Genomic DNA, 21,541 nt, shown 5'->3' on the forward strand with positions numbered 1-21,541 from the left:
AATAACTGGATGAATGGGACTGGAGAATCTCCCAGGCTTTCTATCCTTCACCTGTGTGGGGTCTGGAGTCTGCTACAGCACACTGAGTGCTTCCCACAGAGCAAACAGGAGCAGAGATAGGAGGGGTGCTGCGTAGCCAATTATTCAGTCACTGCCACTCCCCAACTTCCCAACCACTTGAAAGGCTAAAGGAAAAGAGCTCATCCAGAGCTGATGGAGGCCAAGAGGCCTCATCAGTCTTTCTCCCTCCCTCTGCCTGCCAGTGGAGCTAAGTAAAAGCTGAAATTGTAGCCACCCGCTCTGTGGGTTGCACACTCCCACTCTCGTCACTGACCCCAGGCCTGGGTCTGAGCCCAGCGCGTGTGCCGGGAGCAGGGGTGGGGAGGTGGGGGGGGGTGTTGGCCTTGCTGACAAAATCCATTTGGAATTTCTCAAGGTTGTGGTTTGGGGCTTAAGTTTGCCACAGAGTGTGTCTGACGAAAGAGAAAGCTAGAAAGAGAGAGAGCCAAAGGGAATACAGAGGAAGGAAACAGGAAAAAGCTGAAATATTCTTGCTATTATACCATTGGAGATTCTCCCCCCTCTTTCTGAGTGTGAGAAATTCTTATTCTGGATGTTCCTTATCGTTATTCTTTCTCATATTCTATGTCCGTTCTAGCTGCATCCCTTCTCTGCCCTCCCACCCCCATACACCTCAGGCTCAGTCAGTGACTTAAGTAAAGATGATATTTCTTCCTGCTTCCATCAAATTTCCAAGCCCAGAATTCTCAAGTGGAAATTCAGGACATAAAATTTTCCCATATAGTACTGCCCTAACCCAACATTCCTCAAAATGTCCTTGCTACCTGAGTAGCAAAATCACCGATTTTGAGGGTACTTTGGGTAGCAGATATATCTATTACCTAGAAAAATAGAAACAACCATTTCTACATTCCCTGGCCAAGGAGATGACCTGTTAGAGGCAGCATCTTGCAACCCCACAAACAATCACTTGTATAGTTCTGAGTGTATCATGTCTATCCCTTTTCTGAATTGAATGATAATGGTTTGTTTTCAAAGACACTGAGCTATTAATAGATTGTAATTTTTAAAAATCTGTTTTCTGTAGTTTTGGTTATCTCCTAAAAGATGAAGGAATTATTTTACTAAGATTAAATGCAAAAGAGTTCTGAATAAGAAAGGACAAAATACACATGCAAATAATTCAATAGGAAAACATGCTGGTTTTGCTGGTTTCAAGAGCAAAACTTTTCCTTTTTGAGCATTAGCATCTATGCTCTCTTCACTTTTTTTTTAAGATTTTGTTTATTATGAATAATAATAGAGACACAGAGAGACACAGAGAGAGGCAGAGACATAGGCAGAAGGAGACATAGGGATAGGCTCCCTTGCAGGGAGCCTGATGTGGAACTCGATCCCAGGACTCTGGGATCATGACCTGAGCCAAAGGTAAATGCTCAACCACTGAGCCACCCAAGTGCCCCTGGCATCTCTTCTATATATTTCCCATTAGTCTTATATCTACTTCCTGAGTTCTCTGACTTGGAGTCATAAAGAAAAAAACACCTGCTCTTTTAGGTCCAGGCTTAATGTTGAGATACCTTCAGGATTTGAAATCTCCAGAACAGAGGTGGCCACGTGGTATAGTTCAGGGGTCAACAGAGTATAGCCAGAGAACCTAATCTCACCTGCAGTCCATTTTTGTGAATTGAGCCTTCTTGGACATAGTCACACCCATTCGTCTATGTGTGGTCTATGACTATTTTTGATTTATAACAACAGAGTTGAGGGACGCCTGGGTGGCTCAGTGATTAGGCGCCTGCCTTCAGCTGGGGTCGTGATCCCAGAATCCGGGATCGAGTCCCACATCGGGCTCCCTGCGAGGACCCTGTTTCTCCTTCTGCCTGTGTCTCTGATTCTCTCTCTTAGTCTGTGTGTGTCTCTCATGAATAAATAAATAAATTATTTAAAAAAATAACAGAGTTGAGTAATCATGGCCGAGTTGAGTAGTTGCAACAAAACCCACAAGCCTACTACGGTTGACCCATGAACAACCCAGGTTTGAACTGTGCAGGTCCACTTAATATGCACATTTTTAAAGGAACACTACCGTAAATGTATTTTACCTTATGATTTTCATAATAACATTTTCTTTTCCCTGGCTTATTTTATTGTAAGAATACAGTACATAAAACACATAGCATACAAATTATGTGTTAATCGACTGTTCATATTTTTTTTTTAAAGATTTATTTATTTATGATAGAGAGAGAGAGTGGCAGAGACACAGGAGGAGGGAGAAGCAAGCTCCATGCTGGGAGCCCGATGTGGGACTTGATCCCGCGACCCCAGGATCGTGCCCTGGGCCAAAGGCAGGCGCTAAACCGCTGAGCCACCCAGGGATCCCTCGACTGTTCATATTATCAGTAAGGCTTCTAGGCAACAGTAGGCTAGAAGTAGTTAAGTTCCAGAGAAGTTGAAAGTTATACACAGATTTTTGACTATATGGGGAGGGAAGCGCCCCAACCCCCTGATGTTGTTCAAGGGTCAGATACATACTATCAATCCCTTTGCAGGAAAAAAAAATGCCAACCCTTGTTCTAGGATAAGGACCAAGGTAAATTTTGGAGTTGAGGCACATAAAAAGTAAATTGGGCCTATGTTTGGATATCTAGCCCCTCACACCTAGAAGTATCTTCTGGTTTTTCACATTGAAAGTTGCCAACAAAATCACTGAGGACCACTTCAGATCCTTTGTGGAAACAGGCAGGATAGACATAAATAAAGTCATTGGGTGTATGAGAGTAGAATTCACCTGTAAAAGAAGTGATGGTCTAAGATTCCAACTGTGGGCAGAAATATAACCACCTGCATCCACTGGTCCAGTAGTTTAATTTATTTTAGTTACAAACAGAAACCAAGAGCAAGTCTCAGTACAATAAATTATCCATTCCCATCCCTCCTGCTAACAAACCAATAAGAGGCTCAGAGAGTCTTAGGTAAAACTCTTCCTCTGGAGGGTTCCATCTGAATGAGGGCCTGGGACAGTTTCCCTAAAGGCCTAGACAAACAACTCTTGAGGACTCAGGGGAGAGCTCCCCCTACCCCCAGTACTCTGTCCCTTCCCAAAGAAAAACCTCTCTATCACTGTCTCCTATTACCCCACAAGACGGGGCCCAGGCTTCTGTAGAGGCGTCTGGGAACAGCAGGTAGGAATGAGTGGTCTCCCTGGATACAGGCCTTATGGCTCCCCCACAACGCCTGGGGCTGTGCCTCCAAGGAGAAGAGTGGTCAAACTATGGGGACGCCCCACCCAGAAGGAGCATGAACCAGAGCTAAGGGGACCTCAGGGTTGGAGAGAGGGGGGCAATACAGTGCATTTCATCTTAGTTCATTTCTGGTGCTTAAGGAGCAGAACACGAGTGACAGTTTTCCCTCCAAGGCCCTCCTACTGCGGGGAGGGGAGAAGGCTGCACACCACAGACTCTGCCTGCCTGACCCCCACCACCCCCAAAGCTGCTTCCAGGTAGATACTTTGAGCTTCTAGGAGCCAAGATTGACCCTGGACAGAAATCGGAGCAAAGAGCTGAAAGGCGCTCCTCCCCTCGGCCAGCCCTGTGGTGAAGCGGGCCTCACTTACACACGTTGACCCACTCCGTGACCTTGCACTCCTCGCACAGCACATAGCAGCACCAGTGGAAGCGGCAGTGACAGCGCTCAACTCGTGTCTGCCGGAGCATGTTGTGCCCACGGCCGCAGCACAGGCTGCCACAGCCATCGAGCAGCCGGCTGGTCTTGTTGCAGGCCCGGCCCCGAGTGCCGGGGGAGCCCACGGTAGGGTCTCGCTCGCAGAAGTCCGGAGACTTCTCGAAGTAAACCAGCTCTCCTGAGAGGCGGCGGGGACGCAGGCGGGGCTGGAAGGCTCCGGAGTTGCGGTTGTGGGTATCGATGAAGATGGCCCGACCCAGCCGCTCCCTCAGGGCTGCCCCCACTGCCCGGAACTCTGGGGCCGCCCTCCAGCACGTCTTGAACTGGCAGCTGCCCGACGTGCCGTGGCACTTGCATTTCCGCTTCAGGTTTTCAGTTACCACCTAGAGCATCAGAGGGGGGAGAGGTGAAGGGGGTGGCAGCAAAGGGGCAGAGCACAGAGGCACAGGAGAGAGCACAGGGAGCGACAAACATAGGCAAGAATGACCACGGAGTATCAGGAAAGAAAGGGCACCGCGGGGCTGCCTAATAGCTCAACTGTCTCATCTTCTGGTTGGAGAACTGAAGCCAGAACAGAGTGATTCGCCCATCTTTAAGCACTAGCTGGTAACAGAGACTCAGCTCAGGCAACTAGCTGGTAGCAGAAGTCAACTCCAGCTGTCCTGACTCCCAGTCCAGTGCTCTTTCCAGAGTGAGCACTGAGATGAGCACTCCTTCTGGGGGAAGGCAGCTGTGATAATAGCTACCACGCAATGAGCACCTGCCAAGGACTAGGCACTCTGCCGAGCGCCCTATTTACTAGCTCACTCTTAATGACACTGTAAGCTAGATACCATTAGACTCTTTTTACAGATGCAAAACTGAGGTTAAGTGACTTGCTTGAGGTCATCCAGACGGTGAGCGGCAATCCCCCACCACATCTCATCCTCTTTACTCTGCTGTGCCTCTTCAACTCTAACCAGGCCTCAAAAGCTAAGGAGACCCAGGACAAGTTGCACACACATACCTGTCGCCCCACCCTGTTGTTGTGGATTCGCATTCTTGCCTGGATGTCCCGGGGAGCTTCCCTGGAATCCAAGAAATCCCGAGAGAACTTCTCTCCAAAGTCCATGTCATGGTTACAGCCACCCCATTCCCATGTGTCCTGGGGGCCAGGGCTGGGACCTGAGCCGGGGCCAGGGCTGGGCAGGGAGTGGGGGAAACTCTTGCCCCGGGACAGAGCCTGCAGCTGCAGCAGCTTGGCCCTCAGCCGGTCCTGCTCACCACTGCCCTTCCAGCCGCAGCCGCAGCTCACTAGCCTGCCCAGGCTGCAGGCCGTGGCGACCGCGTGCATGACCCCTGCCGCCAGCATGGAGAAGGAAAAAGCACTCTCACGGAAACCTGGGAATAAAAAGGGTGTGACGGGGGATAAGGTTGACAGGCAGCTGAGAGGAGGGAGGTGGAAGGAAATAAGAAGCCACCCTCCAATTCCAGGAATTCCTAACTGAATCCTGACCCTGCCATTTACCAGCTGCGTAATTTGGGAGAAAGTCACAGAGATGGAAGGGAATGGAAGCACTGGAGCCTCAGTTTCCTCATTTATTAAGGGAGGGGCTGGACTAAGATGATCTCTGAGGCCCATCCTCCATTCCATAAGTCTGGGATTTTCGGGTGCAGATGAAAGAGTTAGCTGGAGGGCAAGACCCCTGGGGTTGGCAGGTGCCTGAGAGGGAGTCCCCGAGGTCTTTGAAGAAGTGTTCAGAGTTCTACATCTGAAAGCCTTAGAAATTCCCCAGCCCAGCAGGGAGCTTGGGTGGTGGGGTGGAAGCAGAGACGTGGGTGGGGGGGGGGGGCGGGTTCTTTTCGGTACTTTTAACCAACCTTCCTCTACCACCAACACCCCCAGAGCACTAGAGCCATGGAGCTGTCCTCCTCCTTTCCAGCTTCTAGTTTTATATTTGCCCTTTAAGACTGCCCTTTATGGTTATCCTAACCTGCTATTACTCTCTAAAATGCTGGGAGGGGGAGAGGAGTGGGGGTGATTTTTCCCTAAGCCCCTTCTAAAATGTTGGCTTCTTTGTTACATTTTGGGGGTCACAGAGCCTCAAGATGAGAAGCCTTTCCCATGCTTCTTGTGTAGGTATCAAAGCCTTTCCCTGCACCAGGCCCTATAGAGAAGGAGGGGGTCCCTCACTTCCTTTTGGGTAGGGGTTCTCCTGGAGCCCTGAGAGGATGAGAGACACACCTCTTTAGGGGCCAGGCCTCTCCCACCCCAGGATGCAGGGCTTCTGGCCCAGCCTCCCAATCCCCCCCAACCTCAACCCTCCAGGGGTGAAGCTGTTTGCACACGTCTTGGGAATTCCCCCGCAGATGGCAGCTGCCTATTAACCCCGTAGTCCCTGAAGTACTGCCCCCACCCTTGAGCTGAGCCCAGAATGGATCTTTACTCCTCCAGGGAGGAAACTTGGGCATGGCCTGGCAAGAGGCAAGGATGCCTTCCAGACCATACCTCCCAGACCAGACCAGCAGTGACCTGTTCTTCGCCCCTCCAGCCGTTCCTCACCTGCTCAGGTGAGAGCCACCTGGGGCCCCCACAGCACAGAGGAGGGGGCTGCTCCCCGGCTTCAAAGCCATCAGGGTCTTTGTTCCCAGCCTCTGCTCCTGGGAACCCCAGCAATTAGGGGAGTAGGTTTAACCCTTAAACGGTTGGGGGCGTCACCCCACCCCCGCGGAGGCTCTGGGGACACCAGCCTGGGCTTGTCCAGAAGAGGGAGGGGGGAGGAAATTGGGGGAGGGAATGGGGGGTGCTTTTGAAGCTTCCAGGGCTGGGGGCATCTCTTACTCGCAGGTGCAACCCAGATCGAGCCTGGTGGAGGCAGGAAAGGGGGGCCTAGGCTAGGAGAGCAGCGACCCAGCTGCCTTGCCGGCAGCACGCAGGTGGAAGTGAGGCGCGGGGGCCCAGACGGGTGGCCGAGCCCAGCTCGGCGGCTCCCGGGGGGGAATTCCCGGGGAGGCCCCGCCCGGAGTCGTGAACCGGCCCCTTCCCGCCTCCGCTCGCCTCGGCCTGCCCCGCACCCCGGCCCCGGCGGCGCTCACCGCGCTTGAGGATGGCGCTGTGGTGCGGCAGGCGGCCGCCGCCCTCGAGCGCCGAGCAGTTCCAGCGCTGGTCGCGCAGCTGGTGCTGACACTCGTGGACCGCGATGTGCAGGCCCTGAAGCGCGGATGCCGTCACGTCGGGGCTGCGCAGGCAGAGGCCCAGCTGCCGCTTGCTCAGGCCCGACAGCGTCAGGCACACGGTGTTGGCGGTCAGCGGCGGCTCCCCGGGCAGCTTCAGGCCCAGGATCTCATTGCTGAGGGCCCTGGGAACGCAGAGGGCGGTTGGGGGGTGTGGTCCCGGCCTCGCGCCCCCTCCGCGCCTCCCGTCCTGGGTCTGTGCTTTCAGCCTAGGGCTCCCTCGCAGGCTGGGTGACGGGGGAGCTGCTCACCGACTGCACAGCGCCAGGAGCAGGAGACCCGCGAAGCCCGAGGGCGGAGGCCGCGGCCGGGGCTCCTCCGGCATGTCGAAGCCCAGGCCCGGAGGCCCCGGTGGGCGGATGGATCAGGGCCTGCGGGACAGGGAGACTTGGGGGCTTCGGCATGGGCGGGGGACTGGCCCGGGGCAACCAAGGATCCTATCTCACCAGTGCCACCCCAGGGACCCTTCTCATCGCTCCCTCCCTGAGCGAAACAGTAAGAATCATCCTTGTGCCTGGACCCTGGAGGAAGAGACTCGGTGTGTAGCTGCGGCTTATGCAAGAGCCCCTGGGGCTGGACCCCGCCAGACACAATGCCGGGCACACAGACACACTCACGTGCAAACTCAGACAGACTGACTCACAAACCCCACTCCACCATCTTGCCCCTGCTCCCCCTTGGAGGGCCCCACGACTGGCTTCCCTCGCCCAGCAGAGCCTCCTCTGGGGGCCGGGGGGCGGGACTGGGGGCCGGGTGGGAAGGGGGTTCTGCACCACCTACAGCTGGAGCGATGGGGGGGGTCACCTCCAGGTGCCGTCGAGGGCAGGAGCCTCCGCCAGAGGGGTGGGGGAATGGGCTCCCGACCCTGCTCTACCCACTTTTTCCGCAGTCGGGAGAGAGGGGAGGCTCCAGGTGCGCCAGACAGGGAGGGGACCTGCTTCCCGCCTGAAAGGGACGCGGCGCAGGCTGAGTCCTCTTCCTCCTCGGCCACCTTTCCTAACCAGCGCTGCCCGTCTGGTCCCCTCAAGGTGCCAGCCTCGGTCCCCACCCCTTTGCTCTCAGGTCCACTGCCCCTCGGATGTGGGGTACTCCTTTATGTGCTGTCCCTCTCTCTGGCAGCAGCCCCGCGTCTCCGAGCCCCGGTGGGCGGGTGCGTGTCTGTCCGTCCGCCTACCCGTGTGCCTCTCGCGGCCCCGCGTGCGCGTCCCTGCCCTCCCCGCTTTCCCGGCTCCGATTACCTCCAGCTGCTCTGGCGCGAGGTCGCCACCGGAGGGATGGGTCGCCGGGGCTCGGGCGTCTCAAACGGTGGGGAGACGGCGCTGGGTCCTGCCCCCTCGGCAGAGCCGCATTCTTCCAGGGCAGGGCCACTCCTCTCCGCCGCTTCCCCAGCGCCGCCGCAGCCTCCGGGAGGAAGGGAGGGAGCGAGGGAGGGAGGGAGCGATCGAGAAAGCCAGCGAGCGGTCTCGCAAGGACCTGGGGGCTCCGGCTCCGCTCGCCTCGCGCCGAGCTCCCCCTTGGCTCTGCGGCGGCTGACAGAGCTGCGGCCCCTCCCCGAGCCCCGGGCATCCCCACCCCGCTCCGCGCACCCCCCGCCTTGACCCGGGGAGCGCAGGCGCTCCCCCTCCTCCCAGCCTACACACACACCCTCTCCCCCGACGCCTGGGTTCGCGCTCGGCCCCACTGAAGGGGGTGGTGACCAGAGCGCCTCTCACCTGCTCCGGGTAGCCAAGTCCGCAAGGCGGGTGCGGTGACCCCGACCAGGGAAACGGGACCCTGGTCCCACGTGGTCATTTCTCTTTGCCTCAGTTTCCCCGCCGAGAGCTGAATGGCAGGAGAATGCCTTTGACAAGATGAAGACGGAGCTGCGGGGCAACTTTCCTCCTTGGACAGTGTTGTGCAGAGCCCTCTGCGAGAGCGCGCCGCAGGGCACGCAGAGCCAGCAGGCAAAGCTCCCTTCTGGGTGGCTTGGCTTCCACCCACCTCTAAGCTCTGCGCCTGCCCCTTGGGAGGGGTCAGACTTGGCCTCAGAGCTTGGTCCTAGCAGAGGCTCCGGTAGCCCCAAAGATCTCCAGCCTTCTATGCTTCCCTTGGCTGATAGGGCATCCTTGCCCGCAGAGTTCTCCTGCCCTTCCTGGGAACCCCAGGTCTGCACTTGGAGTGGCCCATATTCCTGCTCCAGGCTTTCAGACTTGCTTTACATGGAATAAGGAGGGCCTTGGGATCCCCAACCAAGCTCAGCCTAGGGATAGCCAAGGAAAGAGCCTGATCTTGGGGTGCACACACCAGGGCAAGCCACCTTAGGGAGCTCCAGTGGCACTGAAGGGGTTAGGCGCCACTGCGCTCCTGCCTGACTCACCCACCCAGCTCTAACCACTGCGGGCTATTTTTGCCAGAGAGGGGCCCCAGGCTTCCCAGCCGCCCCCCGCCCCTGCCAGACCGCAGCCCAAGGCACGACTGGCCCCGCGCGCCCGAGGCTGGCACGTTGACTCAGAGACAGGCCCCCTGGGGAAGCAGAGCCATGGGGCGAAACCCACAGCCACAGTCATCTCTTCCTTGGTGGTGGCTATGCAGCTCTTCTGGGCAGTCAGCCTCCAGCCTGTGCTGCTGCAGGGGCTGCCCTGTGCTGCAGGGGGCACTGCTGTCTAGGGGGCAGAGCAGGCTGAGAGATATCAGTGACTTTCTTCCGCCAGCATGTTATTTATTGACCACCCTTGTGTACCAGGTCTTTAGCAGGCCGGAGAGGTAAAAGTGCCATGGTTCCCGACACTGGACAGCTCTGACCAGAGAGGGTTGCTTTCCCTTGCTTTCTCACCTCTGGGGGCAGAGGAGGAAGAGAAATAGCCCTCAGACTTCTGTCTCTCCTTCCTGTTTAGACGCCAAGATCCAAACCATGTGTGGCTTTTGAGGCCACCGGGATCTGTAAGCTGTATCTCAGGAGTTTTCATCCTTACACCTGGATTCAGTGATCGTTGCCAGCGTCCTTGCCCTTCTTCCTGCATGTCAGCCTGGGACTCCACTCAGGTCCTGGAGGAAGGGGATGAGGTTTCCTATGCCCCTCTTCTCCCACAGGCATTTGTATCTCTCCCTATGTCTCTGGGTCTCCCTCGGGGTTCCGATTGTTACTTCCGATTCTACCCTTGTCAAGCTATAGAACAGTCAGGTGCCAAGGAGGACCAGGGTCAGAACTACTACCATAGACTCCAACTTCTCAGTGAATCCAGGGCTCCCCAAGCTGGTCTGTCCCAAATCCAAGGACCCACAGTCCTGTTCCCTCTCCATGCAGAAGCCCGGCTCTGGGAAGGGAGGCCACAGGCAGGCAGACTGGGTGGCCTGAACTGGCCCCCAGTGCCCTTGGCCCGACCGGCTGGCCTGAGCACTGACCCGCATGCGGCTGGAGGGTGGTGGAGCAGGCGGGGTCTGGAGAGGGCTGTGGGTACACACCCATTGCCTAATACCCCAAGCACGCGGCCAGCTCCAGGAAAGAGGAGGGGCGGGAACCAGAGAGACCTTGACAGGGGTTGGGGCCATGACTGGAGGGGGAAAGTGAGGGGCTGTCATTACTTTGGGTAGGGAGTGGGAGCAAGCTGGTCCCCCTGCCCCTCGATGAGAAGACTGGAGGGCTGCCTTCCCACCATGGGGACAGAGGGTGTAGCATGAACAATCTGGGAAGAGCACTGGGGCCCTGGAGGGCGGGGGTCAAAGAAAAGAGTGGGGGCCCCGGGAGATTGGGGGATCGAGCAACTGAGGCGGTGGCTAAAGCAGAGCAAAGCCTCGGGAACCACCTCCTCCTCCTCCCCTCATGTTTGCCTTGGCCCGGGGTCCCGGGTGACTCATCTATTGCTGAGCCGCTGATAGGGGCGGCCAAGCTCGGGGAACCCAAATTATAGGCCCAAGAGGGATGGATGCGCCCTCAGCGGTGAGCTCAGCTGTGCTGTCCACCCTCCGCCTCTCACGCCTTCTGCTGCAGCACCGTAGGCCACCACCCGGAGGCACCAAAGGGTCCACCGCCCCAGTGCACTGGACTCTCAGGGGAAACCCCCAACGGTTGAGCTGTTAGCACCAACAAATTTGTGGAATTATCATAGACAGAACTTTGCCCCCCTCTCTACCAGAGGCTGATGCCTTCCCAGCACAAGGAGGCAGTGCCGCCTGCTGGTGCTTCAAAGGATGGTAGGTTCCTCTGCCTACAAACTCTCAGCCCTGGTCCCCTGCCTTCTCCCCACACCCCAATGACAAGGTAAAGCCCCTTTCCCCTCCGACGTCTCTCTCCTGTCCCTATTTCAGAGAGGTGATTTGCTACTGATTTTCTACTCCAAGCCTTTAAAGTTATCCGTGGTCAAAAATGATAGAAAAATAGAAAAAGAAAGGGGCACCTGGATGGTTTAGTGGTCGAGTGTCTGCCTTTGGCTCGGATCGTGATCCTCGGGTCCTGGGATTGAGTCCTGCATGGGGCTCCTCCAGGGAGCCTTCTTCTCCCTCTGCCTATATCCCTGCCTCTCTCTGTGTGTGTCTCTCATGAATAAATAACATTTTTTGAAAAAGAAAAATAGAGCAAGGTAAAGGACATAGGTAGCAGGGTTCTATTTTATATAAGGAGATGAAAAAAGAAGGTGAGAGAGCAAACCCATGGAGATATCTAAGGAAGGGCATTCCAGAACACAGAAAAGCAGGTGCAAGGATATTGAGACAGGAACTTGCTTGGTTCAGAAAATTAGCAAACAGGCCAGTGTAGTCAAAGGGAGGAACTCACAGGAGAATGAGTGGTAGACAATGAAGTTAGGGGATGAAGAAGGAGCAGGGTCTGATCATACAGGGCCATGTAGGCCACTGTAAAGATGTTGCCTTTTTCTTGAAGTGAGATAGGCAATCACTGGAAAACTTGGAGTAGAGGAATAAAATGATCTGACTTCTGTTCTAGAAAGCATGGTTCTGGGGACACCTGGGTGGCTCAGTGGTTGAGCATCTGCTTTCAGTACAAGGCGTGATCCTGGGTCCGGGATCAAATCCCACATGGGGCTCCCTGCAAGGAGCCTGCTTCTCCCTCTGCCTGTGTCTATGCCTCTATCTGTGTCTCTCATGAATAAATAAATAAAATCTTAAAAAAAAATAGAAAGCATGGCTCTGGCTGCCATGTGGAGAAGAGATTGTTGGGGGCAAAGGTAGGAGTAGGGAGAGCTGGCAGTATTGAGAGAGAGAGAGAGTAAGAGAGAGAGGATGGTGGCTATGACCAACACTGTAGCAGCAGTAGGGTAAGAATGGGTCTGGGTCTGCATATATTTTAAAGACAGAAGGACAGGATTTGTTGATGGACTTGTCACAGAGTACAAGAGGACAGTTGGATCAAGGGTGACTCTAAAATTCTTGTCCTTAGAAACTGAAAGGATGGAGGTGCCCTTTACTGAGATGGGATGACCAAAGAAAGAGCAGGTTAAAATGGGGAAGAATGCGGCATTGTTTTGAACATGTACATTTGGAGATGCTTGTTCTAGTGTCAGAGTTCAGGGCCAGAGGTATGAATTCAGGAATGTGAGACTACATAGTTTACCAAGAGACTGAATGTAGACTGAGAAGAAACTCTAGATTGAATTGGGGTCCACTCTGAAGCTTAGAAGTTGGGTACACAGCGTGGAGCCAGATAAGGAGAATGAGAAGGAGAGCAGCTAGGGAGGTAGGAATGGGGTTCTATAAACCAAATGAGAAAGTATTTCAAGAAGGAGAAAGTGTTCAATTCTGTCTGCTGTTCCTTGATGGTGGATTAAGATGAGAACCAAGAATTGACTACAGAACACCCCAGAGGTCATGGATGATCTTGATGAGGATGTGTAGCAGATTCAAAGATGTGATATGAGTGGAAAGAGAGAATAAAGAAAAGATATTGGTGCTAGTGATTAAAGCAACCTTTTTGAGCTTTGCCATCAAAGAGAGTACAGAAATGGGGCAATCTTGGGAGGTAATGTGGGGTCAAATGAAGCTTTGGCGATTTTAGATGGGAAATATTACAGCATTTTGCATGCCAATGGCTATGATCCAGTACTGAAGATGCAGGAAAGAAACAGGACAACAGACAGACTGATGATCTGATCTAAGTAGAAATTTGGACCAGTCACGCGCAGTGTGACCCAGACTTAGAGACCTCCCCTCCCACTCTTCCCCACTACTCCTGGTGGGTGGAATGGTGAAACAAAAGATACCGGCTCCTTCTTTTCTTTCTTTCCACCTCTGCTTGTCACCAATGGCCACAGACAGGGCTTCCTGTCTTCCAGTGCATCTCCAACCTCCATGGGGTTTTATCAGCCCACAGGCCAAAAGACATGACCCAGGCCCCAGGGGGGAATAAACCCCGAAGGGAAGAAGGACAAGCTGCCCATCATTGTCTATTTACTTGAGCCATGTGTACTGGGTGCCCTCTGGAGAGATTGCTGGCTTCTGGAGCTGGGGAGGATGCTGGGCCAGTATAACCTTGTCCCTCAGGGTCGAAGCCCTGGAGGGGCCAGGTACAGTGGATGGGGTAATAGGCCTGGGAAGGATGCTGCCCTCAAAAATAACCTCCATCTGGCTTCATTTGGGTTAATCAGCATCTCATTTAAAATGGAAGTGCCCCAGGAAGACTAAGCTTACCAGACAGGTATTCCTTTTTTTTTTTTTTTTTTTTTTTTCAGACAGGTATTCCTTAGAGTGATTTTCCCATCTTGAAGAGGATACTTGGTCATTTCTGAGACTTGGAATTCTTTAGAATCAGACCTGTGTACATACTCAGAAGGTACCCTGAAGGCAGAGGAGATGAAAAAGAGAGGGAGACAGAAAGATCTAAAGATCATTTTTATTTATCTGTCAGTTTGACAAGGGCCTATAGCCTGCTACTGCCGCATACTCAGAAAGAGCTCATAAGGTAGAAAGAGCATGGGCTTTGAGTCACAAGGATCTGAGTTTTAATCTGGATCTACCATTTATTCAGTTTTGTTTTGTTTTTAAGATTCATTGGGGGCACCTGGGTGGCTCAGTCAGTTGAGTGTCTGCCTTTAGCCCAGGTCATGATCTCAGGGTCTCGGGGTCCCAGGATAGAGCCCTGGATCTCCCTATTCAGTGAGGAGTCTGCTTCACCCTCTCCCTCTGCCTCTCCCCTCCCCTCCCCTCCCCTCCCTGCTTCTGCTCTCTCTTGTGCTCTTTCTCTATCTTAAAAAAATTATTATTTATTTGACAAAGAGAGAGAGCGCACTCAGGGAGAGAGACCAGAAGGGGAGGGAGAAAGAGAGGGAGAGAAACAGACATTCCACTGCACAGTTTAGCCTGATGGAGGGCTCTATCTCACAATCTCACTGAGATCATGACCTGAGCTGAGATCAAGAGTTGGATGCTTAACTAACTGAGCCACCCAGGTGCCCCTCCCCATTTATTCGTTTTCTAAAGATTTTATTTTTAAGTTATCTCTACCCTAATGTGGGGTTCCAACTTACAACCCCAAGATCAAGAGTCAGCATGCTCCACTGATTGAGCCAGCTAGATGCCCCCATTTATTCATGTATTAGCCGTGTGGACCTCTGACAGCTTCCTAATCTACTTTTTCCTCTGTAAAATGAGAGAGAGAGAGAGACAGAGACAGAGAGAGACAGAGAGGGAGCGCAGAGATGTTAAAGAGGAGATCTCTCCTTCCAGGGGCCATCTGTGTGTGGTGGTGGGGCACTATGACCAGGCTGGCAGGGCTCCCTATGCCCCATATGGGGAACAGCAGCCACATCTTCAATGGGAGGTCAGGGTAGCCTTGAGGCTGAGCTGGAGTCCCTGGGAGAAAAGAGAAAACCGTACAATGGAGGCGATGCTTGCAAGCATTTTGGGTGTCTCAATGCGGTAAGAGTGGAAAGAGCCAGAATTTTGGAGAAAGAAAGAAACTCGACAGAAAAGTCCAAAAAGGAGCAGACATGTGGAGGGACAAGCTCTCTGTTCCGGGTTCAGGTCAGCCAGGAGCTCTTCTCTTCCCAGCCCTCCTGCACCCAAACACACACCTGTCATCTACTCCACTGCCCTTCCTGAGCCTAATCCTCAGAGATTCACCCACTCCAGGCCTTGTCCATCTTGATGCTGCCTTGGTTGCAGACTCAGGCCCTTCCCCTAGGGACAGGCACAGGTTGACACATCCCACGGGTGATGCACCATAGGATGACACAAGGTATACACGGGGAGAGTGACACATATATGCATATTTAATCTCCCCACGCACACATACTCATCCACCCATCCACCCGCCTCCACACACAGTTCCAGACACTCTATCCCTCAATCTTCTGGGTCTTTCCTGACGGTAGCTGCCACCCCCTTCCCCACACATAGATGATGCACTGTCCTGGGTGGTGGCTGCGACAGGATGACTGGATGGATCCCTTCTGACCTGAGCGCATTCCAAGATTCTTTGGAAAGGTTCCTAGCATTCCTCCTCAAAACACGGAGCTCCCCTACCTGAGGGCACACCTGAATGTGCACCCTCACAACACACTCCCACTTCTCATATGCATTCACATTTGCATTGTCCCACTTGTACACACACATGCACACACACACACACACACACACAGTCACTCGTGCGCTCCTTCCAGCCCACAAACACAGCCTTCCGCTGCTCCCGGTTTCTCCCCAGGGCAGACCCCGGTGTGGGGGGGTGTTCATGACCCCACTCGCACCCTTGGGCCGTCCAGCCGTCGGGGGTGGGGGGGTTCCTGGGCAGGAGGCGTCTCCCCGGAGTCGCTGCCCAGAACAGGCGGCTTCCCTCCCCCACTCAGGAGTAGGGGGAGAGGGGACGCCGGCGGGGCCCCGGGTGACGTCGAGGGGCAGCCCCACAGCCGCTGGTGGCCAGGCGAGGCGGCTGGGCTCGCGGCGACTCTCCCCGTGGCACACGGTCGCCGCGCCCCCTGGCGGACGACGCTGGTCCCCGACGGGCTCGGGACGCGAGGAGGAGTGAGGCGGGCGCGCGTGGGAGGGCGTCCCAAGGGGAGGGGTCGGCGGCCAGTGCAGGCCCGGAGGCGGGAGCCACCGGGCAGGGGGCGGGGGTGAGCCCCGACGGCCAGCCCGTCAGCTCGCGCCTCAGACGGGCGGGAGCCACGGCCCCGCTCGCTGCCCATTGTCTGCGCCCCCGACCGGTGCGCCCTGGTGCCACAGTGCGGCCCGGCGGGGCGGCCTCCCCGCGTCACTTCAGCCAGCGCCGCAACTATAAGAGGCGGTGCCGCCCGCCGTGGCTGCCTCAGCCCACCAGCTGGGACCGCGAGCCATGCTGCCCGCCGCCCGCCCCCGGGGCTGGTAGAGCCAGACTGCGGACTCTCGCCACCGCCGCCACCGCCGCGTCCCGTCCCACGTCGCGGGCAGCCGCCAAGGCCGCCCCACTCCAGCGCAGAGCGGGCGAGGCCGGGCAGGCCATGGGGCACTGGGCGCTGCTGCCCGGCGGGGTTTCTGCTGCGCTCTTGCTGGCGCTGGCCGCTCTGCCCGCAGCCCTGGCCGCCAACAGCAGCGGCCGATGGTGGTAAGTGAGCTGGTGCGGGGTCGCCGCCGGTGCCGGGGCCGGTGCCGGGGCCGGGGCCGGGGCGCAGAGCCAGCGGCCAGCCCCAGCCAGCTCCCACGCTCCGGGATCCGTCCGCAGACAGGCTCCCTCCACCGCACGGACTTCCCTCCGAGACACCGAGGGGCGCTCTGGAGCGGAGCCGCTCCCGGGAAATCTAGTTCCGACGAGGTGGGGTGAATGGTCCGCCCGCCGCGCGGCCCACGATTCTGCAGGCGGGGAGCCCACTCCCGTCTAGCACCGCCCTTCCTCGCTGAGCCCCAAACCCAGCCTCACGCTGGTAGCCACACCACAGGTTTCCCTGCCTCGGGAAGCCAAGGGCCAGGCCAGCGCCCAGAAAGGAGGCAAGAAGAGGGTGGGACTCCTGAGCATTTCACGCCTTGGGTGGGCATGCACTCCAGGCCGGGATTTCCTCGCCCAAGCTGCCCGGAAGCAGTCTCCCAGGGCCAAGGTGGACATCTCGCCTGCAGGTTTCCCATGCCTCCCCTGTCCGGTCCCCACAAAACTCTGCACGCCCATCCCTTCCAGACCACTGAGCCAGGGAGCGCAGAGTCTTTGCCTCATAACTGATCTCCTTTAGCTTTCTCGGGCAAATAACGCCAAGAAGAGGACAGGGTAGACACGACCTTTCTGCTTTAGAGTGCAGGTCCCCTTCCAGAGCCTGAGCCCCTATCATGCATCTCACCAGGGGCATCGTGAACGTCGCCTCCTCCACGAACCTGCTGACCGACTCCAAGAGTCTGCAACTGGTGCTCGAGCCCAGTCTTCAGCTGCTGAGCCGCAAACAGCGGAGGCTGATCCGTCAGAACCCGGGGATCCTGCACAGCGTGAGCGGGGGGCTGCAGAGCGCGGTGCGAGAGTGCAAGTGGCAGTTCCGCAACCGCCGCTGGAACTGCCCCACGGCTTCGGGGCCCCACCTCTTCGGCAAGATCGTCAACCGAGGTGGGTACCCAGGAAGGCGACGCTTCCGGGACCAGGGCAACGCAGGGTCACCCGCAGGGCAGGGGCGGGCGAGTGCAGGGAAGAGGTCCCGGGCGCCCGCAGGGTCACACGGTCGAGCCGCCCAGAGTCTCATGCCCAGCGCCGGCTCCGGGCCGGACTCGTCCTACCGGGCGTTTTGCAGCCGCGCACCTCGGGCGCGAAGCTGAACTTTCCTGCGCCACTGCCCGAGCACAGGCGAGTTCCTGCTCGGGGCCGCTGGCCGCCACCGCTTCCCCGGCCTCTCCCGAAGGCGCCTGGGAAGCCGGTCTCTGCGACAGCGTCTTGCCTCCGGCCCGGCAAGGCTCGCATCGCAGGCACCGGCCGAAAGTTGGGGCTACGGAGAGGTCCTGGCAGCGCGAGTTCTCCGCTCCCCTCTTTTCGGTCTTTCTCTCTGGGGCCGCCCCGCTCCCACCGAGGAGCCAAGTGCGCCCCGATTGCCAGCGCGGACCGGGTTGCATGCCCACGCACGTGCTTTCTCCAGGAGACCCGCTTCCCGACGCGACCCTCCGCGGGCTCTCAGGTCGCTAAGGGCGGAGTCGGGGCGCCGGACGCCAGGGTCCCGAGCCCTCCGTTGAGGTTGCTGGCCGCACCCCGCGACACCTCCTCGCTCACCCCCGCTCCCTTCCCCCACAGGCTGTCGGGAAACCGCCTTTATCTTCGCCATCACCTCCGCCGGGGTTACCCATTCAGTGGCACGCTCCTGCTCAGAGGGCTCCATCGAGTCCTGCACGTGCGACTACCGGCGGCGCGGCCCCGGGGGCCCCGACTGGCACTGGGGGGGCTGCAGCGACAACATCGACTTCGGCCGCCTCTTCGGCAGGGAGTTTGTGGACTCCGGGGAGAAGGGGCGGGACCTGCGCTTCCTCATGAACCTTCACAACAACGAGGCGGGCCGCACGGTGAGCAGGCGTCGGGGGTTCCTCCTGGAAGCGGAGTGGCAGGGGCCTCCGGGGAGAAGCGGCCGGTGATGAGGCCAGGCGTCAGGGTCGGGAAGTAGGAGAGGACGTCCGGAGGGTGCAGGAGATTTGGAAGGGAAGGCCGAGAATGAAGAGAGCGGCCGCGGGCAGGTGAACGGAAGAGGCTAAAGTCCTGCACCCCTGGAATGTATGGCCTGCAGCCCCTCCAGGCTGGCAGGCCCGGGACCACCGTCGGGCGTGGAGCACAGTTGGGCCTGGTGGTGTCCGAATCCCGGCGCGACATCTCGCGCCTCCCGTCCCCTTCCTCCCTTCCGCCTTGGCTGAGGTCCTGGCAGGGTCCGGGAGGGGGCGGGATCGGGGGTGGTGGCTCCGGCTCCGACGGTGCCCCGGACACCCCTTCTTCCCCCTTCCTCCCAGACGGTGTTCTCCGAGATGCGCCAGGAGTGCAAGTGCCACGGGATGTCGGGCTCGTGCACGGTGCGCACGTGCTGGATGCGGCTGCCCACGCTGCGCGCGGTGGGCGACGTGCTGCGCGACCGCTTCGATGGCGCCTCGCGCGTCCTCTATGGCAACCGCGGCAGCAACCGCGCCTCCCGGGCGGAGCTGCTGCGCCTGGAGCCCGAAGACCCCGCGCACAAGCCGCCCTCCCCCCACGACCTCGTCTACTTTGAGAAATCGCCCAATTTCTGCACCTACAGCGGACGCCTGGGGACGGCGGGCACGGCGGGGCGCGCCTGCAACAGCTCGTCGCCCGCGCTGGACGGCTGCGAGCTGCTCTGCTGCGGCCGGGGCCACCGCACGCGCACACAGCGCGTCACCGAGCGCTGCAACTGCACCTTCCACTGGTGCTGCCACGTCAGCTGCCGCAACTGCACGCACACGCGCGTACTGCACGAGTGTCTGTGACACGCTGCGCGGACTCGCCCCCGGGAGCGTTCTCCTCTCGCGCACCTCCCAACAGACCCCTCTGCGCCCCCAGCCAGTCCCTGCGGCCACACTCCCCGGGATTCCTGCCTCCGCGATCGTTTCTCCCACCTCCTCCTACCTGGGGACTCCTGAAACCACTCGCCTGGGCCGGCATGAACCCTCTTGCCATCCTGACGGACCTGCCCCGGACCTACCTCCCTCCCTCTCCCGGGAGACCCCTTGTTGCACTGCCCCCTGCTTGGCCAGGAGGTGAGAGAAGGATTCGCCGCCCCCCCCCCCACCCCCAACCTCGTGGGGTCAGCTTCTGACAGCGTGGCTCTACCCGCCAGTGACCTCCTCGCCCCTCTCCCTCCCCTTTATGGTCAGCTCTCCTCCCGCTCTTCCCATTCTCCTGCCAGGGCACAGACCCTGAACACACACCTGGGCACCAGGGCCTTTTTCTCCCCCTCTCCCACCCTCCAGCTGAACCGGGAGGTTCCAGGGTGAAAGGGCAGCTGTGGTGATGTGGAAGAGGAGGTTGGGGGACCCAGCAGAAGTACCCCCATTCTCCCAGCCTCTGTCATGGAACCATTGAACAGCTGTGAGCCATGCCTCCCTCGGCCACCTCCTACCCCTTCCTGTCCTGCCTCCTCATCAGTGTGTAAATAATTTGCACTGAATCGTGGATACAAAGCCACGAGTCTGGTTGTTGTAAATAAAACTATTTATTGTGCTGGGTTCCAGCCTGGCTTGCAGAGACCACTTCCACCCCAACCCAATCCCTCTCCCTTCTTTTCTCCTTTTGCTCTCCAGCGTTTTTTGATCTCTCTTCTCCTCTCCCCAATTTCTCAAAGATGCTGTTGCCTACCGGAATCAGTATTTCCTTCCAGTGTAGCTATTAGTGGCTCCTCGCCCCCACCAATGTAGTATCTTCCTCTGCAGAATAAAATCTCTATTTTTATCAATGACTTGGTGGCTTTTCCTTGAATCCAGAACGCACCATTGCTTACCTCTCTTAAACAAATAGGATGCGTTGTTGGGGGACTGGTTTCCTGGCCCTGCAAGAGGACCCTGAGATTCTGACCCTTGAATGACCTTAATGAGGCCACTGGGGCTCCAGGGCTCCAGAAGAACCTGGTCAGGAGCCAAGAGACCCTGCAGGATTCTTCTTCCTGTTCTAACACCAACTGGCTATGTGATATTGGGCAAGTCCTTAACTGCCTCAGTTTCTTCCCTTGTTGAACAGGGATTAAACAAACAAACTCTGAGCCTACCTCTCCTATCTGGAGTTGTGAAAATAGCCATAGCTGAGTGATAGCCATGACTGTGTTCTGAAAAGAAACCAAAGAAGAAAGAGAAATCCAAGCAGAGAAGGTGCTGCTGTAGAGCTTTTGGTCCTGGAAGCCTATCGACCTCAGCTGTGGTCAAGGCACGGGGCAGTGGGAAAGGCACTTCCCTCCCCAGGAGAAGAAAACACCTCCTTAGGACCCCAGCTCCCAACCTTGGGCTCAGGAGGATCCACGCGACATGATGGGCTCTAGTCCTGGACCCAAAAGCTCAGAGATGGGGGGGGGGGGGAAGGGAGCAGGAGGGCCAGAATCCAAATAGAGGCTACAGCTTAAACCGATGTAACCAAAAAGAAACCCAAGTTGGTCCATATCCAAACCATTAAGAGCCCGAAGGAGGACTGTTATGAACAACACAGATATCTCCACGTGCACATTCCTGGGAGTGGGCAGGACTACGAATCCTGCCCACACCCTAAACCTATCTCTAACCCTAATCCTCTCCCCGTCCCTAGGTCTAGATCTAACCTTAGCCTTAACCCTAACTTCAGACAAACTCTAACCCCTTCCTTAACTCTAATACCTATCCCTAATCCTAACACTTCCCCCCAGGGGGGGACCTAAGGGCCAGGGGGAAGCTATGAAGCACCCCACCCCCCAAAGGCAACAACATCCCAGACGACTAGAGAATTTCCCACTCTCCCCAGGACTCTTTTGCTCTTGTTGCTGCCTCCCACCTCTCCCTGGATATGTGAACTCTGACCCCTGTTGGCCTTTGGGGTATGTGTGGGGGTAGGGGAGTGGAGCCACGGACTGCTCAACCCGGCAACAACATCCCTTTCCCTTCTTCTCCATCTGCCCAGCCAGCATCAGCTCAGCGCTGATGGGCGGTGGAGGGGGAGGAATAGAAAACATATTGATCCAGAGTGTAAGGCACCTCATAAGCCTTGGGTTTCCAGTAAAGAATCCCCTGCAGAGAATGTCCAGTC

The 21,541-nt window shown here is 57.0% G+C and overlaps 2 protein-coding genes across 2 annotated transcripts; one reads left to right on the forward strand and one right to left on the reverse strand.

The window, feature by feature from the left end:
* Positions 1 to 2,873: 2,873 nt before the first annotated feature.
* WNT10B (Wnt family member 10B) lies at positions 2,874 to 11,361 on the reverse strand. Its single transcript, XM_038577525.1, has 5 exons — positions 8,160 to 11,361; positions 7,173 to 7,292; positions 6,784 to 7,046; positions 4,715 to 5,088; positions 2,874 to 4,091 (listed from the first exon to the last, which is right to left on the reverse strand). The coding sequence occupies exons 2-5, from the start codon at positions 7,244 to 7,246 to the stop codon at positions 3,633 to 3,635; spliced, it is 1,170 nt and encodes a 389-aa protein (XP_038433453.1). The 5' UTR covers positions 7,247 to 7,292; positions 8,160 to 11,361; the 3' UTR covers positions 2,874 to 3,632.
* A 5,216-nt stretch (positions 11,362 to 16,577) lies between these two features.
* Positions 16,578 to 20,234, forward strand: WNT1 (Wnt family member 1). The gene is made up of 3 exons (XM_038576164.1): positions 16,578 to 17,404; positions 18,077 to 18,342; positions 18,778 to 20,234. The coding sequence occupies exons 1-3, from the start codon at positions 17,137 to 17,139 to the stop codon at positions 19,264 to 19,266; spliced, it is 1,023 nt and encodes a 340-aa protein (XP_038432092.1). The 5' UTR covers positions 16,578 to 17,136; the 3' UTR covers positions 19,267 to 20,234.
* The last annotated feature ends 1,307 nt before the right edge of the window (positions 20,235 to 21,541 follow it).

Source organism: Canis lupus, chromosome 27, assembly GCF_011100685.1.
Source record: "Canis lupus familiaris isolate Mischka breed German Shepherd chromosome 27, alternate assembly UU_Cfam_GSD_1.0, whole genome shotgun sequence".
Lineage (NCBI taxonomy): Eukaryota > Metazoa > Chordata > Mammalia > Carnivora > Canidae > Canis > Canis lupus.